The sequence below is a fragment of the Anabrus simplex genome, chromosome 1, assembly GCF_040414725.1.
Source record: "Anabrus simplex isolate iqAnaSimp1 chromosome 1, ASM4041472v1, whole genome shotgun sequence".
Taxonomy (NCBI): Eukaryota; Metazoa; Arthropoda; class Insecta; order Orthoptera; family Tettigoniidae; genus Anabrus; species Anabrus simplex.
The window spans coordinates 886,881,167-886,901,335 of record NC_090265.1 but is presented as its reverse complement, the minus strand read 5'-3'; the positions used below and the strand labels follow the sequence as shown (position 1 = coordinate 886,901,335).

The window sequence follows — 20,169 nt, the reverse complement described above, 5'->3', positions numbered from 1 at the left end:
CTGATGTACTCTACCATATCCACATACTCTTCCTGCCCACTCCATTTTTTGCCTCTCAGCCAGCACTCCAGTATAGTGTACATCCTTTCTTCCACATTCTCTTCTTTCCTTTCTCTTTCCATTGAATTTCGCTGAACCCCATCAATTCTATACCCTCTTTCTCCATAAAATCCACCACTTCTTCTGCCTTTACTGTCAGGGTCATATGCCCGCCTTCGCAATGTTGGCGAGTGGTCGCCCATTTTCCTCAGTTCCTCCAGTGCCGAAGGATCTGTGCAATGCTTGCAGGTAGAGGATTCGATCCCGACCGTTTTTCAATCCCGTAGTTTTCGAGATTAAGTTTTCAGGATTGACATCATTTTTAAACATTTGCAAAATAGACTGTGTGGAGCGAAACTCTCAGTGCGTTATTTATGCGTCTTTTCGATGTGTAAATGCCTGTTCCCGTTTAGCGCATGACTGTATTGTTCATCCCCTATGTGCGTGAAAGCCTGACCACAATGCGTGCATTAGTACATTTCTTCTCCTGTGTGGGTGAGATGAGTGAATGCCTTCTTGAAATTTAGCGTCAAAAAGGCGCTTATAGATTTGAATAATCCAGTGCTGTTGGAAGAGTCCGATATCAAGCTCATTGATGAAATCATTAAAGTCTTGGCTCCAGTCAAATTAACTGTAGAAGTATTCTGTCGCACTGATGCGAATTTATGCACAGCTGATGCTTCCCTTAAGTTTCCTTTTAAGCAGTTAAATGACAATAGCTCCGAGTTGGCTTCTAAATTGAAGATACATTTACAAAATCGCATGAAAAATCACCGAAGAAATGAGTTGAGTGGCGTATTATGCTACCTACAAAATCCTCATAGTGACAATGTGGCGTCGGCGATTAAGGATGAAATAAAGAGTACATTTTCAAGTCCGAGCAAAGTCCTGATAAAAAGCCAGATTGTTTCTTTAATTGAGAGATTAAATGGTAAAAGAATGACGAAGATGAAGAACAAAATATGAAAGTCGAGCCTACAAATACAGAAAAAAGTGATTTTACGCTCAAAGGAAAGCTTCAGCTGGAAAAAGAAAACAGCATGCAAATTAGGTCTCCTGAAGCATTAAATGAAAATGAATTTTCCAGAATCGTTAAGAAGGAAATGAACCTAGTCTTCAAATTCTACTCGGAGCTATAACCTAGAGCAGGCTTATAAGTATTTACTAACGATTCCTCCAACTTCCATCGAACCTGAACGCCTTTCTCAGCAGCTGCATATATGTGTAACAAACTGAGAAGCAGGCTTGTTGATGAGACAATGGACGCGTTGTTATTTCTCAGATAATATTTTTGCAATCCAAATTAGAATGTTCCTATTAAATTAATTTTCTTTACATTTAGGAGAAATGTGAAATGTGACTGATTAATGTTATTTTTAAATACGTTTTGCTAAGAAACATTCTACCTACTTATTATGTTTGTTACATGAAAGTCAACTATTTAGTCTATGTTCAGAGAGATTGTTGTTAATTTAGAAAGTTTATTTGCATAGTTTGTTACATAAAGGTTTTAAAATAAAATTATGTAAGTTTAAAGAGATCTCACTGATTCTTGGAAAAGAATAATTTTAACATAGAGACTGAGTGATTTTAAATCTGGTTAGTCTGACTCTAAGTCTGATTAGTTAGAGTGATTAAATTGGCTAGGTGTATACCATAAAATATATTGATTTTGTCTAAATTTCGATTTGCTGATTAAAAAGCTGATTTATGTAAGATTTTCTTATTTTTTATTTGCAACCTTCAATCCCGGGATAATCCCGGGATCCCGGGACTGACCGAGTGTAATCCCGAAATCCTGGGATTAGAAATAAGGGCCGGGATCGAATTCCTTACTTGCAGGGTACACCCTATCCTTTTCCGAGGCAAATGTAGAAGTCCCATACTTATATTTTGACTTTTATTATGGTGGGGTCACCACCCCCAGAGGCATTTTATGCCTACTGCCAGGCTTAACTTTAGGCTGCTCCACAGTAGTATAGATGCCTTTTGCAACTGATTCAGTGAAGTACAGACGTTGCTGAGAGAAGAAAGTTATTCAGTTTTATCTGCCATTGGGACTGGGGTCCTCTTCTGCCATCTAAACCATTGACCTTTTCTCCTTTCTAGCAATAATAATAATAATAATAATAATAATAATAATAATAATAATAATAATAATAATAATAATAATAATAATAATAATAATAATAATAATAATAATAATAATAATAATAATAATAATAATAATATTATTTATTTATTTATTTATTTATTTATTTATTTATTTATTTATTTATTTATTTATTTATTTATTATCTAAAATACATTTTCAAATATGCAGTTGGATATTATACATTATCTTTGCAATTATTTACACCTGCAAAGCACTTGATGTGCTTATATGCCGGTGATGTTTCATATTTGTATACATTGTAGCAATCTGTACTGTTTACAACATTAATAAGGTTTGTACATTTACATTAGCATTGTAATTTTATCCTGTGGTGTGTGTTTTTCTCAATACCTGAAAGTATAATTCAAAATAGATAACATAGATGATGATGACGACGACGACGATTATGATATTATGTGGCCTCCGGAGAGGCCTAGTGCAGGTCTTTCATGTTGACACCTTATAAGCAACCTGTGCACTTTTGAGGATGGGGCCCTACCTAAGATGAATTCTAATGATGAAGACGGCACACACCCAGCACCCAAGTCATTCGAATTAAAAGAGCACCCGCCAATGTCAGTTTGCATCTGCCAATGAACGAATGTCCACTTCCAGCTCTGTTGTTGCTAATCTCATAAGATGCAGCAAGAAAGAATCTGCAAGTGACTTCTGTACTGATTTTTAATGAATTTCATAGAATAAAAAATAAATTATTTACTTGCTCCAAAACATTGATGCAATTTTCAGTCCAAATTGTGGGTGTTGTTTGCTGGATATCATTTTTTTTTAATGTGATCCCTTTTTTTGTCTAGTACAAATCCAAAGACCATCATCCTTGTGGACAGAACATTGATATTCAGTTGCAAGAGCCTAAAATATCACCAATGTACTTCCAGAAAAACTTCTCTGAAAATTTCTTCAAAAATGCAGCACTATCTACCAGCCAGTACTACCAACAAGAGAACAATGAACTAAAAATGCCTTCTTCATCAATGAAAATGAAAGATTTTTAAAAATTCATTGTATGCTTGTTTGCATAAAATTCAATTGACTGTGACTGGCATGGAGTTCAAGATTTAGGATGAATCCCATAGCAATTTTTATAATGGTTAAGACCTAACACCAACATTTGTGAGGGCTCATTTTTCATCAAATTTTGGATTTAAATTCAAGAAATCAATCAAATATACTCTATTTACATCAAGTGAAGACATAAGGACAGGAAATAATATTAAAGAGTTTTCACTCAGGTCTCTAATGGGTATGAAAATTAATAAATTTTTCGAATAAGCTATGACTTTTTTTTTGCAGGTACTTTTTTCATATTTCTTTAAATATTTCTTTTGGAAATCTTTTGTAGGCTGCAAAATGTGGCCTCAGGGGTCTCATGCAGCCCATGGCCTGCCAGTTGGAAGCCCTGCTGTAAATTGTTCAAAAAAATTCAGTAAGAGGGGAGCTTCAGAAGGAACCTAAAACATCACCCTCGATATCTCTCTTACGGTTGGTTTTACAGGAAAATTGCTCATGACAAAATTGATTTAGAATATCACTTACAAACTTTTGTTCCCTAACTGTGGGAAATATCGGTTGCAGTCATCTGGAAGTGTATGTCCAAGAGCTGATAACTAATTCTGCAGAGAATTGCTATGGAGATCATAATGGCAAAATTTTGTTCATCTTTCTGTACTTCTTAAATGTTAACATGATATTTGGATTTCATAACAGAAAGAATAGATCAAAATATGTAAGGTAGATGAAACTGCACAAGGCTGCAGAGAACCAGGAACCAAGTAGTACATGCCTCAGAATGTTAGCAACAATATGAGGGGTCCACAGAAATGTAATCATGCACTTGCTAGGTGACAGTTCCATCAACAATATGTGAAAAATAAGGAAAATATCAGTGGCAGTCATCTGAAAGTATAAGTCCAAAAACCAGTAGCTAATTCTGTGGCATCATTTCAAAATCTTTTTACACCTTTATGTACTTTTTGAAATTTTTCCTAAAACTGTACATGGTTTATATACAGAAATTTGCACAAAGGAAACCAAATGTGCTATTATCTCTGTTTGTAATAATATATCAATATAATCTTATAACCTATGTGTTTGTATTACTAGTTCTGTAGGAGATGTTATTTCCCTCATTTATCTTCTGGATATTGACTGTCTTCATGACATGCTGGCAAGCCAGAAATTGATGAAAGTGTGGTAGTTGCAGATGCACCTTCCTGTCAAGTTGATCCAACTTCCTTCCTAAGTTACACTGATCCAGGTGCTTATGGAGTACAGTTTATATCATTTGTTCTATCATTACTGTTTAGTTGTGTAAACCTAAATCAATTCATCCTTGAGTTAGTGGGTTACAGTATTTACCTGGAGTATTTACTGGACCTACCAATAGAAATCACGAAACATCAAAGCATTAAGACATTAAATCAATATTCAAAGTTCCAGTTTTGTGAAGAATTTGCAACAAGTAGTCTACAAAATTGTAATAATACACTTGCTAAGTGATTTTCCCATTAGTGATGGGTACAACAGCTATTAGCAATATAAAAGCTTTAGGCAGATAATTACTAGGAAAGCATAATATAAATTCTGGATACCAAGGATTCTTCAGAGACTTATTTAAATATGTTTATTTTTCAAGGATGGTAAATTGGTTGACCTAAAGCAGGGAAAATTAACTCTTCAAGATGGTGGTCGAGCTATACGCTTAGAAGAGGCACATCCATCTGATCGTGGAGATTATTCTTGTGTTGCTACAAATCCTGCAGGACACACCACTGCTACTTATAGCCTGGATGTGCTAACAATTCCTACCTTCACGGAACCAAATTTAGAGCATCATTTAGTAGCCATTGCTGGGACTACCGTCACTCTGCGCTGCATAGTACAGGCAAATCCTGCACCCAAGGTAAGTACCAGAACTGTAAGTTTTAAAGAATCATTATTTATCATATATGATATCATAATTTTAATAATAATTTATAATATCATATCTTTACTTTTTATTTATTTTTTAAGAAGGAAGCCTTTTTTCAATGTCGACTCAGTTAATGTATGCTATAGTGTTATAATGAGTGTTTTTGACAGATTGAAAAACTTTAAAGTTACACATATATTTATTTAAATGAGCGTAACTGAAGCAAGTGTCATGGTTTATGTTGTAGGCTTTCAGTTATTCCTGTGGCTAATTATAAAACTTACTCTTCTCGTGTAATTTCTGTGACCAATTTGAGAGCAGAAAAGTTGATGGTGATGTTCCTCCATCTTTCAAGGTCTCCTTAATCCATCAGGAGGATGCATGCTCTGTTTTGTAACATATGAGTGTGGGCTGGGTAAATTCTTTTCCTAATCAGTTTATCTTTTCATGTTTCATGGAGTACAGTTGTATCGTTCTTTCTATCATCACTGTTTAGTTGTGTAAACCTGCTGAAGTTTTTGAATTTGTGTTAGTGAGTTACAGTATTCATCTGGAGTATTTACTGGACCTACCAATAGAAATGAAACGTTGAAGTATGGCTAATGCTCCTTTCATGGAAGAAGCAAAATACCATGTTTGTATAGATTTCATAGATTGCATAGATACCATGGATAGTACTGTACTGCCTAAAATCACAGTGACTATGAAAAGACTCGAGCTTACAACTTATAAATCATTTTTGCCCCATATTGGCATCAACTCAACTAAGGTTTAGGTTGAAGGAAGTATCCCATATTAAATATTTCCTTCCTGATTTGGAACGTCTTCAGCTAAAAAATGTGTGTAAAAATACAAAAATCGGCATATATGAAATAAAAAATACTTATGATGATGAAATAAAATGTTCCTTCATGTTGAGCTAAAACACTCAACAAATCAGTTTTCAAATTTGTGATAAAATCTGTATGTAAGGGATCCTAGAGAGTGATCTTCTTTCTTCAAAATGCTGGAGAAGTTTCTAGAGTAGGCTATTCTAGTATGGACTTCAAATATCTTGTAGATGAGAATAGACTTAAATTTTTAAAAAATTAAAATACAATGACGTGGGGGTAAACTTCTTAAGAATAATGAAAGTTGAGGTTAAATCTTGATATTATAAGTTGAGATTCTAGCTTCTCATTGGTGGTGGCATATTCATTTTTTGTGTAAGTATTCTGTATGTTCTGTTTGAATATTTCAGTAACTTCTTGTGTGGGGGCAAGTTTGTTAGTCCCATGTCTCTGAACTCTAGAAATAAATGTTGTCAAATTGAATGCATCATCACAATGAAAACATCAGCACCGCTGCCTTCGGTCCAAAGATCTTTTGTATTGATATGTGCTGATTGCAGCATACCAGTATGGCATAAAAGTCCAAACAAAGCTATAATTTCTGATTTGTTAATTTTTGTGGCATCTCATTTCCTAGAAAAAAATTTGACTTCACACTCTCAATGTAAATGTTTGTATATGCTACAGTAAAATCTATCCTCTTATTTGCCATTTGTCCCCAGTAGTCAATAGCAGTCTTTGTAGTTCAAACTTCTCCTTTTATCCCTGGCAAACAAATAACGATAATTTGTGCTCTGGTGCAGCCCCTTTGAGGAAATATACTTTTATACAACGTGGTATCATCCTTCCCATTAGAAACATCAAGTCTTGTAGCTAACAGTTTATTATCCTCATCAACTTCATGTACACATTGAAAGAAATACCTTCATGGTCTGACGCATATTTTTCCTTCTTGGTATCGCTTCTATGATCTCTTTCATTAACAAAGTTTACCTGTATATCTGAATTGTCACTTCCACCAACAACTTCACCATCTTGTTCGTCACCAAGTAAATCACTGATATCCTTATTGGATAGTTTGTTCATTGTGAATAGTCCATCAATCCATGGAAAATTAGACCTCTATATAAACTTACACAAGCATGCACACCGGGTAGAAATTACCCAAGACCAGCATCAGCATCTAAACTTATTAATGGCTCAAACAACACTAACATTACATTAATAGTAAGCAATCAGGACTGTATGGGACAGTAACAAGTAGTGAGGGGTGAAAAACCCATTACACCTAGAATTATTCACAATTCATTTTACCCGGGGTAAAAAAAATACCCAAACACGCATCCTGTTGGGTTAACCAGTAAAAAAAATCATATCTGTATATTTGTCTCATATAATGAGACCTACTTGGGCCTACTTGGGACCATGCTTGTTCAGCCGGTGGGCTTTGTTCTTAGCCCTGTATTATCACATCTTCTCCTGGTGTAGCTTCTTCCTTTCTTCTGACCAGGGGGTACCTTTCTTCTTCAAAGGGTTTACGTTGAAAACACAGACTTTCTTCTGGATCTGTCTCACAGCCTGTTTGTTTTTTAAGTCTGTTAGGCCCAGTTCTTTTATGTTCTTCTCAGTTGCTATCAGCCAGGTCGTAGGGACTTTCTTGTTTTGTCAGAAAGTAAACAAACAGTTGGGCAGTCTGTTGGGAGACAATCTTGCCACATGACTATAGAAAACTACTCCTTTCCTGACAGAGTTAGAGAACCTATCTGTGAGTTGAGCTTTGAGTTGTGACAACTGAACTGCTATAGTAACCCCTGTATATAAAGGAAAAGCTGAAAATGACAGGCCAGTCAGTTTGATGTTGTTGCATGTAACCTTCTGTATTCTTTCTGATTATATATTAGACTTGTTTGAAAAATTAATAACTGGTTCAATAGAAGGTAGTTAGGGTTTAAGAAAGGTTATTCCTTTGAAGCTTAACTTGTAGGATTTCAGCAAGATATGTCAGATATCTCAGATTAAGGAGGTCAAATGAACTGTATCGCAACTGATCTATCTAAGGCGTTTGATAGGATAGATCATGGGAGACTACTGGTAAAAATTATTGCAGTTCGACTAGACAAAAGAGTGACTGAATGGGTGGCTATATTTTTTAGAAAATAGAACTCAGAAAATTAGAGTAGGTGAAGCATTATCTGATTTTGTAGTCGCTAAGAGGGATTAGAGTAGGTGAAGCATTATCTGATTTTGTAGTCGCTAAAAGGGGAATTCCTCAAGGCAGTATTATTGGACCTTTATGTTCTTTATATATATAAATGATATGAGTAAAGAACTGGTGTCAGAGATAAGGCATTTTGCAGATGATGTTATTCTGTATAGAGTAATAAATAAGTTACAAGATAGTGAGCAACAGCAAAATGACCTTGACAATGTTGTGAGATGGCAGTAGCCAATGGTATGATGATAAACAGGGTTAAAAGTCAGGTTGCATGTTTCACTAATAGGAAAATTTTTCTCAGTTTTAATTACTTTGTTGATGGAGTGAAAGTTCCTAATGGGGATCACTGCTAGGTATTAATGTAAGGAAAGACCTTCATTGGGGTAATCACATAAATGGGATTGTAAATATAGTGTACAGATCTATGCATATGGTTATGAGGATATTTAGGAGTTGTATTGAGGATGTAAAAGAGAGGGCATATACTGTAAGTCTCTGGTAAGACCCCAACTAGAGTATGGCTCCAGTGTAAAGGACCCTCACCAGGATTACTTGATTTGGGAACTAGAAAAAGTCCAACAAAAAGCAGCTTGATTTATTCTGGGTGATTTCCAACAAAAGAGTCGCATTACAAAAATGTTGAAAGGTTTGGGCTGGGAAGACTTGGGAGAAAGGAGACGAGCTGCTCGAGTCATTTGGGTCAAATATTTTGGTTTCCCTATGGGAATCAACATCTATATCATAAGTGGTATGTTCCGAGCTGTCATTGGAGAGATGGCGTGAATTACATTAGTAGACAAATAAGTTTGATTGATATCTTTAAAAGTAGGAAAGATCACAGTATGAAGATAAAGTTGGAATTCAAGAGGACAAATTGGGGCATATATTCATTTATAGAAAAGGGAGTTAGGGATTGGAATAATTTATGAAGGGAAATGTTTAATAAATTTCCAAATTCTTTGTAATTATTTAAGAAAAGGCAAGGTAAACAACAGATAGGGAATATGCCACCTGGGTGACTGCCCGAACTGCAGATCAGTGGTTATTTATGATTGATCTCCAGTTTCTCCCATCTTCCAGTACTGGTTGTAGGATCTTTCTGAGAATTCTTCTTTCCCTAAGATCTTGTTTGTCAACCAAGCCTTTTCTATTTAGTGACAGACACTCCATGGCACCTGCTGATTATCTGTTCTTGTTAGCATGGCCTTAGAGAGGACCTTGTACATTTCTAGGAGGAGAGAGATCCTTTGGTAGTTATTCATGTCTGTAAGATCTCCTTTTGGTGGAGGGGTGGATCAAAGTTGAGGTGACAGTTTCTCCATTTCCTGTATCGTCTGAGATGATAAAAGTTTTTCTGCTCGTGAAGTCACAATGAAAGAGGTGGAAATTGCTGTTAAAGGAATGAAAATGTGAAAAGCAATGGGAGTGGATGAACTGTGTGTGGAAATGATAAAAGCAGCCAGACCCATTGGTATACAATGGCTATATAGGCTATTTAGTATATTTTGAAACAAAAATCAATATAAAATGACTGTGGCAAAGCAGTAATAATACCTATATTAATAAGAGAGACGAAAAGATGTGTAATAATTATCACTGAATCACACTCGTATTTCAGGTAGCAAAAATATTTGAAAGGGTGCTAGAAAAGAGAAAATCGGTTAGGGGTGCACTGCTGTCAGTTTGCATCTGGGAGATAGCAGGTTCGAACCCCACTGTCAGCAGCCCAGAAGATAGTTTCCCATGGCTTCCCATTTTTAAGACCACGGCCGCTTGTTTTCCACTCCTAGGCCTTTCCTATCCCATCGTCGCTGTAAGACTTATCTGTGATGGTGCGTTGTAAAGTTCTGAAAGAAAACAAAAAGGAGAATGAGAAGAAAGGTGGAAGCAATATAGCTTCTGAAATGGAAGACCAACACTAGACCCCATCTTCAGTATAAGGTAGTTAATGGAGAAACATGGAAATATGTAAGATGTATGGTGATGAAATTCCTTGATTTACTGGCTCATGATACTGTACACAGAGAAAAGGTATGGAAAGTAATGCAACAGAAAGGATTTGGAAAACAAATGATAAATTACATGCAAGCAACGTACAAAACTTGTTTCAGCAGTGTCTGGACACATGTGGGGAGATAAGAGTGGTTTTGAAATGAAACTGGACTACAATAGGGAAGTGTGCTGTCAGCACTGTTATTCATAGTGTTTTTGGATGAAATTGTTGATTGAAACAAAGGAAAAACATGGGGACAGGGAGCTGAAGGTGATGCTGTTTGAAGATTATGATATGATGTGGGGAGCAAACAGAGAGGAAGTACAAGGGCAAATCAACATATTGAGTGTGATTATTGAAAATTATGGAAGTAATATCAGTGTGCAAAAAAAGTAAGATGATGGTATTGGCTAGAGGAAAAGGGGAAAGAATCATAAAAATAAAGGGACAAAATCTTGAAATTGTAGAGAGCTTCAGCTACTTGGGAAGCAAACTGATGCAGGATGCAAGGCTGGACATAGAGATCAGGAAAAGAATTCAACAGCTAAATGCATTCCACCAGAGGGTGTGAAACATGGTGTGGAGGATGGAAGTAGAGTATCAATGAAGTGTAAAGAGGTGATTTAACCACTACCCAATAGACATTTGCAGGAGAGACCTGCACACTGACAAAAAGACAGAAGAATAAAATCCAGGCCGTGAAATGAAATTTTTAAGAACTATAATATTGATGACAAGAAAGGAGAGGGTAAGAAATAAAGATATCAGGAAGGAAATTGGAATGGAAAAGCTTTACAATAGAATGTTAAAAATAGTCTGAACATGTTAAGTGGATAGAAAAAGGAAGGATACTCAGGTGAATGTTGGTGACTCAGATGGAAGGAGGGCAAGAGGGAGACCCAGAGTAAGGTGGTTGAAAACGATCAAGAATAGTATAATTAGAAGAAACCTGGATTGGAGCACAGTTAAGGAAGAACAATGTTGGTTGGATACAGGAAGATGGGAAGGTGCCATAAACATCCCAATCCAGCAGGAGCTGGACAGGCAAAATTGATGATGATGATGATGATGATGACAGTGACGACGACAACTCCATGTCATACACGGCTTTAGGCTGGATGGTTATTGTGCAGTGTTTTAGCTTCTTTTTTGTATGACAGGCATCGCTTTGCATAGGTGTTTTGAATCAGTCGATTGGCCAAGTTCCTGCTTGTTGATCATCACAGAGCGGGCTGCTTTCTGTGACATGATGGTTTCAATCCAGTCACTGAGCTACTTAAATTCCTCCACTCACTTGATTCTATCCTGTTCTAGTGACGACTCTCTTAGCCTCTTTGGTGTTGGTAAAGTACTTGGTTTTTCTTCTGTGAACTTGGAGTTCTGCTTGGGCTGCCTGTTTCCTAATATAGTTCATCTGGATCTCCACAATTTCCAGAGATTTAGTGAATTAGTGCCATATCTGCAAAGGCCAGGCAACCTACTGTCAGCCCTTCTCTCTCTCTCTTGTGACCCAGGTAGACACCAAGCTGGGCGTCCAAGTTGGACAGTTCTTTGCACCATTCTTTCACAACTTTTTCAAGGATGCAGTTGAAGAGGAGTGGAAGAAGTCTGTAACCTTGTATTGACACCTGTTTTGATCTCAAAACTTTCCAAAATCTCTCCTCTGAATTTAACTTTGGAGTGTGTGTCTGTCAGGGTTTGTAGAGCGAGTATGTAGGTTTTGTTGTGTATTGCTATTAAGGCTTTGTCTGTCAACTGAATTGTAGGACTTCCCAAATACAATGAAGGTGACTCCTACCTTCAGGCTGTAATATATGTAAATAATAATAATAATAATAATAATAATAATAATAATAATAATAATAATAATAATAATAATAATAATAATGTTGTTGATGATGATGATGATGATGATGATGATGATGGTGGTGGTGGTGGTGGTGGTGGTGGTGGTGGTGGTGATGATGATGATGGTGATGGTGATGGTGATGATAACCGCCTCCACCACCATTGCCTCTCACTGGGCACCAAATGTAATATGTAATAATTGAAATAAGATAAATTAATAAAAATAATCGAAGTGTCCGCGTTATGGGCTCAAGAGTTCACCAGAATGGATCCCTCAAATTTTAATAAAACATTATAATTCTCTCTCCCACGGCATGTACATAGAGCTGCGTACTGGTACATCTGCTTCAGGCCTTACCCAAGCTTCTGAAAATGACTAAATAGGTAGGAACTGCACCTAGGTTCATCAATAATTATCATGCTTTATTAAAATTTGAGGGATCCATTCTGGTGAACTCTGGTGCCCATACCACGGACACTTCGATTAATTCTTTCTGTTAATATACACTGACTGACAGTGACAATGCAACACCAAGGAGGAGTGGTTCGAAAGGGATGAAAGTTGGGGAAAAAACAGAGACGGCACGGATGAATAATTGATGTTTATTTCAAACCGATATGCAGGTTACACAATGCGCACGGCATCGACTCAGTAGGATGTAGGACCACCGCGAGCGGCGATGCACGCAGAAACACGTCGAGGTACAGAGTCAATAAGAGTGCGGATGGTGTCCTGAGGGATGGTTCTCCATTCTCTGTCAACCATTTGCCACAGTTGGTCGTCCGTACGAGGCTGGGGCAGAGTTTGCAAACGGCGTCCAATGAGATCCCACACGTGTTCGATTGGTGAGAGATCCGGAGAGTACGCTGGCCACGGAAGCATCTGTACACCTCGTAGAGCCTATTGGGAGATGCGAGCAGTGTGTGGGCGGGCATTATCCTGCTGAAACAGAGCATTGGGCAGCCCCTGAAGGTACGGGAGTGCAACCGGCCACAGCACATGCTGCACGTAGCGGTGGGCATTTAACGTGCCTTGAATACGCACTAGAGGTGACGTGGAATCATATGCAATAGTGCCCCAAACCATGATGCCGCGTTGTCTAGCGGTAGGGTGCTCCACAGTTACTGCCGGATTTGACCTTTCTCCACGCCGACGCCACACTCGTCTGCGGTGACTATCACTGACAGAACAGAAGCGTGACTCATCGGAGAACACGACGTTCCGCCATTCCCTCATCCAAGTCGCTCTAGCCCGGCACCATGCCAGGCGTGCACGTCTATGCTGTGGAGTCAATGGTAGTCTTCTGAGCGGACGCCGGGAGTGCAGGCCTCCTTCAACCAATCGACGGGGAATTGTTCTGGTCGATATTGGAACAGCCAGGGTGTCTTGCACATGCTGAAGAATGGCGGTTGACGTGGCGTGCGGGGCTGCCACCGCTTGGCGGCGGATGCGCCGATCCTCGCGTGCTGACGTCACTCGGGCTGCGCCTGGACCCCTCGCACGTGCCACATGTCCCTGCGCCAACCATCTTCGCCGCAGGCGCTGCACCGTGGACACATCCCTATGGGTATCGGCTGCGATTTGACGAAGCGACCAACCTGCCCTTCTCAGCCCGATCACCATACCCCTCGTAAAGTCGTCTGTCTGCTGGAAATGCCTCCGGTGACGGCGGCCTGGCATTCTTAGCTATACACGTGTCCTGTGGCACACGACAACACGTTCTACAATGACTGTCGGCTGAGAAATCACGGTACGAAGTGGGCCATTCGCCAACGCCGTGTCCCATTTATCGTTCGCTACATGCGCAGTACAGCGGCGCATTTCATATCATGAGCATACCTCAGTGACGTCAGTCTACCCTGCAATTGGCATAAAGTTCTGACCACGCCTTCTTGGTGTTGCATTTGCTCTGTCAGTCAGTGTATTTTATTTCAATTATTACATATTACATTTGGTGCCCAGTGAGGGGAAATGATTATTATTATTGTTATTTACATATACCGTCGGACACAGAGGTGGTTTCGGACAGTATGGTAGATTTGTCATATTTTGTCGCATAGCAATGAGCCGCCGGTGCTTTGCACTTCCGCACGCGTTTTAGTTTGACCTTGAGGTTATGTTCCCGCGTTCTGTGTTTTTTATTACGAATCAACTTCATACTTTGGAAAATTTCCCGTATGCACTGGCATTGTTGAAAGTTCATGCATTATCATTAAGTGGATACTTTTGATTCTCGCAGTTGGCAGGAATGCATTATAACTATGGTTCTTAGTGAGATCAACCGACTGAAGTGTTTATAAACTATTGCTGTGGAATTTTGGTGTGATTTAGTGAAAAATAGTGTTTTGAGCAATTTTACTTAAAATTAAAAGCAGCCTGGGTGATTTCGGACAATGCCTAGAAATTATCAGAGGCAGAAAGAAACTGCTTCGAGGAGTAATTACGAACCAAAATTATTAAGAAAGCCGTACGTGATATGAAAAGTGGCAAGTTGTATTACAGGAAAGCATTTGATTTCTATGGTATGCCTTGGTCAATCCTACAAAATAAAGTGCGGAATGTACATCCAAAAAATGGGAAGACAACCAATGCTAAACGAGGATGAAGGAAATGCTCAAGGAAGCTCGTCACCCTCCAGCCATGCTCCAACCCAACACAACCTGCTACTTCCCGCCACTGCCACAAATAAAATGTTCTTCCTGGGAAGTCTATGTTTGGCAGAAAAGTGTTTGTGTTCCCTAACATCCCTGGTGAGGATACAATAGCTAAAGAACAAATTTTGAAAATACTTCTAGCCCAAGTTGAGAAGAGAGGAATGTTTATTTTTATTATTTATTATTATTATTATTATTATTATTATTATTATTATTATTATTATTATTATTATTATTATTATTATTATTATTTATTATTTTCAAAGAAAAAGTATTTTAGCGGCAACTACATGTTCATTGTATCGACATATTTTTTGCTCTGAGATTTTTATCGTTTGTAAGAAAAATTATTAAGATTTCTCAGTAGGATCTCTGTACAGTTTATAACTATTAATATTTCAATTTAGACCGGAAAACTTTATATTTACCTTGTCAGAAAAAAAAAAGATCGATCAGTAACACATTACATTTATCATTACAATGATTTTAAGCAGCTAGTCATATTTTGGACACCCTCAGAACACTCTACATATCACAAAACTAAAGAAAAAAGAACGAAGAATTGAAATAAAGGAATATTTATGTCCGAAATCATCTAACACGCTTTGAAACTTCGGACAATGGTTTAAAATGCATGTGCATCCAAAATCACCCCAAAGTATGGGGTGAATTCGGACACTACTTTTTGTTTTCTCAGGAAAACCTGCGTTGGCGTATATTTTTTGTTTGTAGGGTATTGCATTAATTAGATATATTTCTCATTATTAGGATGATAAACAATACAATTTAAGATTCCCTTCATGAGTTAAGACAAAAATAACCTCAAAACCGTCCAAAATCACCCCGTTTGACAGTATTACATTTACGGAAGTAGGCTAGTACTGTTTTGAGATTGCGAATTTTCTCATCACAGGATCAGCTCTTCCTGGTACTCCCCGATTGACGGCCCAGTTGATTTTCTGCCCTTGTAAGTAAGGCCACAAAGAGGTTCTTGTACATTACCGGGAGGAAAGAGATCCCTTGGTAGTTGTTCACATCTGTAAGATCCCCTTTCTTGATCAAAGTAGAGGTCTAGTCAGGCAACTGTTTCTCCATTTCCCATATCTTCTGAATGATCACAGTAAGCTTGTTCATTACCTTGCTACCAGCACACTTCCAGAGTTTGGCCATGATGATGTCCTTTCCAGCTACCTTGTCATTCTTGAGTTGCTGGGTGATTAAACTTACTTCTTCCAATGAACGAGGTAGTGAGTCCAGATTTGGTGTCTGCTGGTAGTCAAAGTATTCACTAGGTGGATCACAGTTGTGAAGGTTGCTAGAGTACTTGGTGGCAGTTCTTATTTTAAACCAGCTTGCCTTATGATTCTCTGAAGTGAAGGCTTAGTGGAGTATATTTTAAAAGATTCTGTTTGAAAGTCTCTGGAATTATCTTTAGTGAAGCTCTCTTCAATCTGAGCAAGTTGGTCATGTGTCAAGTTTTGTTTGATTCCTCATATTATTTTGCTGTAAGTGTCCTCTGTTCCAAGAATTTCTCTCATTTTTCCCTGGTCTTTCCATTTCATCCATGCTAGTTGTCTTTGGACTATTATGTAGTCACAGTCTTCAGTTCATCACACATACTTTCTTACTATTGTGAGGGGATAGTTTACTGGCCTTCTTAAATAAGACCTTCTCATGACCAAACAGAAAGTCCTACATAGCTCCGCCAGTCATTCTACATTGTGGTTAATTTATTTGTGTACTTGATAGTTGTCCACTATGTTTCTGTATGTTCTGTCTCTTCCCAACTGGGCATTGAAGTTGTCTAGCAGTATGGTAGTATGTATTTCTGGGATTTTTGAAAGTATATCCTCCAGATCTTCCCAAAATTTGTCCATTATTTTCAGGTTTCACCTGTTGTCCTTGTTATTGACTCAGATATAGCCCTTATTAGCGCACTTGAGAGAAGGGATGAATACTCGACTACTTAGGAAGTTAAATTCAGTAACTGAGTCGAGTATCTTCTGGCTGACAATAAAACTCGCACTTAGTGCAGTACGTTCTGCTTTACCTGCTGGCCCACTTTTACTTTGAGGGTTGTGTAATCTTGCGTCTTGAATCGTGATCGTCAGTGAACGCTGTTCCTTGTACTGTTGTCGGTAAAATGTCATGCGATGTTAGTGTGAGCAGTGTGTAGGCGTTGAATGTTGCAACGAACCTGTCTTTGCCTGAGTTTACATCCAGAGTTTTCAGGATGATCCAACTCATGACTCATCCTTCTAGCATGTTGGTGCTGACTCCCCCGAATCTAATGGTCCACTGATGATGCCATAGGCGACAGTGGATTGGTTACTACATGGGATAGTGCATTGAACACCCTGCTTGTTAGCCTGGAAGGTTTTATTATCTGGGATTGTTTCCCCTAGGGAGATTGGCTTCTCTACACCTTACAGAGCTTCTTCTACCCATGATTTTCCGTTAGAGTTTTCCTTTCCTTAGCCCCTAAGCTAATTGAAGTTATATTTTTAAAAATTCAAACAGTATATAAACTGTTAGTTTCCCATTTTCACTCCAGGCAAATGCTGGGACTATTATTTAATTAAGATCATGGACACTTCCTTCCCAGTCCTATCCCTGTCCTATCCCATTGTCACCATAAGACCTGCCTGAATCGGTGCAGCTTAAAACCAATATCAAAAATTTCTGGTGATGAACTATTTTGCCATGCTTCATACATGATTGTCTAATTTCAAAACCTGTAAGATGAGGAAAGACCTATGTAGACAACCTCAAGTATTTTTTGGAGAGACATAGCTTACTGGCATTGATTGTTGTGATTTTTTTGTTGTATTCAGCTGAAGACACAAAAAAAAGGTATCTTCTGTTCATTTCCTGAAAGAAATTATAAGTTTTTTAAATAATGATATTAATGAGTTGAAAATGTATTGCTAAATATGCAGAATTTTGCTCAAATGAAATACTCCTTCGCCACAATGTAAACAAGTACATGCAAAGCTTTCTTAAGCTTAAAGGGAAATATTTCTGCCGTATATACTGTGACTCCTGTTGTAATTTTTATTACACATTATTGAATGAACTTATATTTGTTGTACAGTATCTTCTGCTGCTTCCTAGTTTTAATAGATGTAATTTAAATACCTGACATAGTCTGTGGTGATGAATTCACAGTTCCAGCAGTTTAGTAGTTCGGTCCATTGTTTAAGTTTACAAAGATTGTAAATGATTATGTCACTTCCCTAACAGAATAGAACTACATGAGTTTTATGGCAAAGTGTGTATTGGACTAATGCTTATCAAATAAGACACCAAGCTCGATAGCTGAAGTCGCTTAAGTATGGCCAGTACCCAGTATTCGGGAGATAGTGGGTTCGAATTCCACTGTTGGCAGCCCTGAAGATGGTTTTCCATGGTTTCCCATTTTCACACCAGGCAAATGCTGGGGCTGTACCTTAATTAAGGCTATGGACGGTTGCTTCCCACTCCTAGCCCTTTCCTGTCCCATCGTCGCCATAAGACCTATCTGTGTTGGTGCGACAAAAAGCAACTTGTAAAAAAAAAATCTCAAATAAGACAAGAAACATTTTATTATAAAAGCCTATAGCCCAGGTCAAGGTATTACAGAGTTGGTGCCAATCCCTCTGTACAAGAGCCTGATTAGTTTTTTGTGGCAGGAAATGTACACCAGTTGATGGACGGCAACAAAATAAATGCATGTGTTGTTGCAAGTATTTCCTCAATTTACTGGAAAGTTTACAAATATGCCATAAATTTTGCAGAAGTTCATTATTGGCACACACTAATTCATTTATATTAGCAATATCATAGCAGTAATCCCACAGTTCATCTCCATCACCTGTTTTCATCTTTGTCTTTTTTGTTTCTTCCATTTTCCTGTGTTTATTTGGCTTTCTTCTCATTCCACACTTCCTGTATCAAGACTGAATATCTGTCAAGATGGCTTCTCAGTGAGAGTCGACATCTGCCTTCCTATGAAACAGGGAAACAGAAACAAGCTTTTCAGAGGGCTCAGAAAAAATGTATGCAGAAGAATTGGTATTGTTGAGGAGAGAGCCTATCCCTTTGAAAATGGAAGCATATGAAGATAATCCTTGTCTGTTTGTGTTTCCATGTTTGTCCTCGTCTCCTCTTCATGTTGCTCCCTATTCTGATGCTGACCTGTCATTGTGTTTACCTTATTCATGTTTCTATCTTTCTAGAGTTAACTTTATATATTCTTTCTTCGATTTCTGTGGACCACATAAAATAACTTCCTCACGTTTTGTCTCCTTTCTTGATTTTCAGTCACTCCAGTACTTCTTCATCCTTTCACTATGTTCTTTTCTTCTTTCATCCATCTAGACAGTTGCACGCTTGCTGTCTTACCTGAAAATCCCCCAACTTTCTAATCCTATTGTGAAATGTAATCCTGCCTAGAATTTCTGCTGTTGTAATCCTCATTTCTGCAAAATTCTTTTTCACTTCAGTGAACCAACTTATTTGTGTTTTGGGATTGTTGTCAAAATGGACTTTTTTGTGTGTGTGTTCATTCTCTCTGGATTCACTCGGACCATGTGACCATAAAAACATCTAATAATTTTTCAGTTTGGCTATAAATTCCTTTATAACTTCTTCTCATCCAAGTACATAAGAACCTTGTTTATCTGGATTAATTGAGACTGGAACTGATCTGGATTATCAAAAATCCAGATAATCCAGAAAAACTAAAAAGCAAATACAGTACATGTTATACTTTGTATAAACTATTAACAGAAGTTGTACACTTATACCTTTTTTCAATTGTACAAAAAAAAAAAGTAAGAACACTTTTCTTACATTTATGACTTTTTTCAATTGTACAAAAAAAAAAAGTAAGAACACTTTTCTTACATTTATGACTGTTTTATGCACTAAAATAATGTGTGAGTTTTTCCTGATTTACATTTGTATAGCATTTGCACGCAGCACGATCATGAAGACGTTTTACTAACATCAGTTCTACCGGTATGGTTTTAGACTGGAAAAATAGGCCATCAATTTGTCCAGCTGCATTGTTGCCTCTCCATGAGTCATTGTTTCTTCTGATGGAGTGCCGGTTTCATTTTCAAATTCACCATCACTCTCGTCATTACCTGCCGAGGAACAAGAGGCAATAATTTCTTCATTTGTCATTATGCCGTAGCTTGAATTACAATCATTTTTCAACCAGTCACTTATGTCGTTTTCATCTACATCCGAGCCTCCGGGAATGCATGCAGATGTGTCAAGGAATTCAGAAGAGTCCACAAATTCACAAACCTCGGTGGTAGATGCATAGATAGAATGCCATAGATGTTTCCAAGATTTTTTAATTGTCATTTCACTAACCTCGTCCCATGCAGATACAATCATATAAATAGTCTTTCATATTTGTTGATTTCAATACCAAAATTACACCATATTCCCTCACTTCTTCAATCTGTTTGCTGAGCAGCTGCCTCCTGTATAACCACTTGATGTTTTCCAATA

General features: G+C 37.8%; 1 protein-coding gene across 2 annotated transcripts in view; it reads left to right on the top strand.

Annotated features, from left to right (window-relative positions):
* LOC136857690 (hemicentin-1) overlaps positions 1-20,169 on the top strand; it is a 509,109-nt gene that overhangs the window by 320,494 nt on the left and 168,446 nt on the right. For both annotated transcript variants that reach the window (XM_067136543.2, XM_068225274.1), the window contains exon 28: positions 4,848-5,114. In XM_067136543.2, coding sequence (XP_066992644.2) covers positions 4,848-5,114 — 267 coding nt within the window. The remainder of the gene's footprint in view (positions 1-4,847; positions 5,115-20,169) is intronic.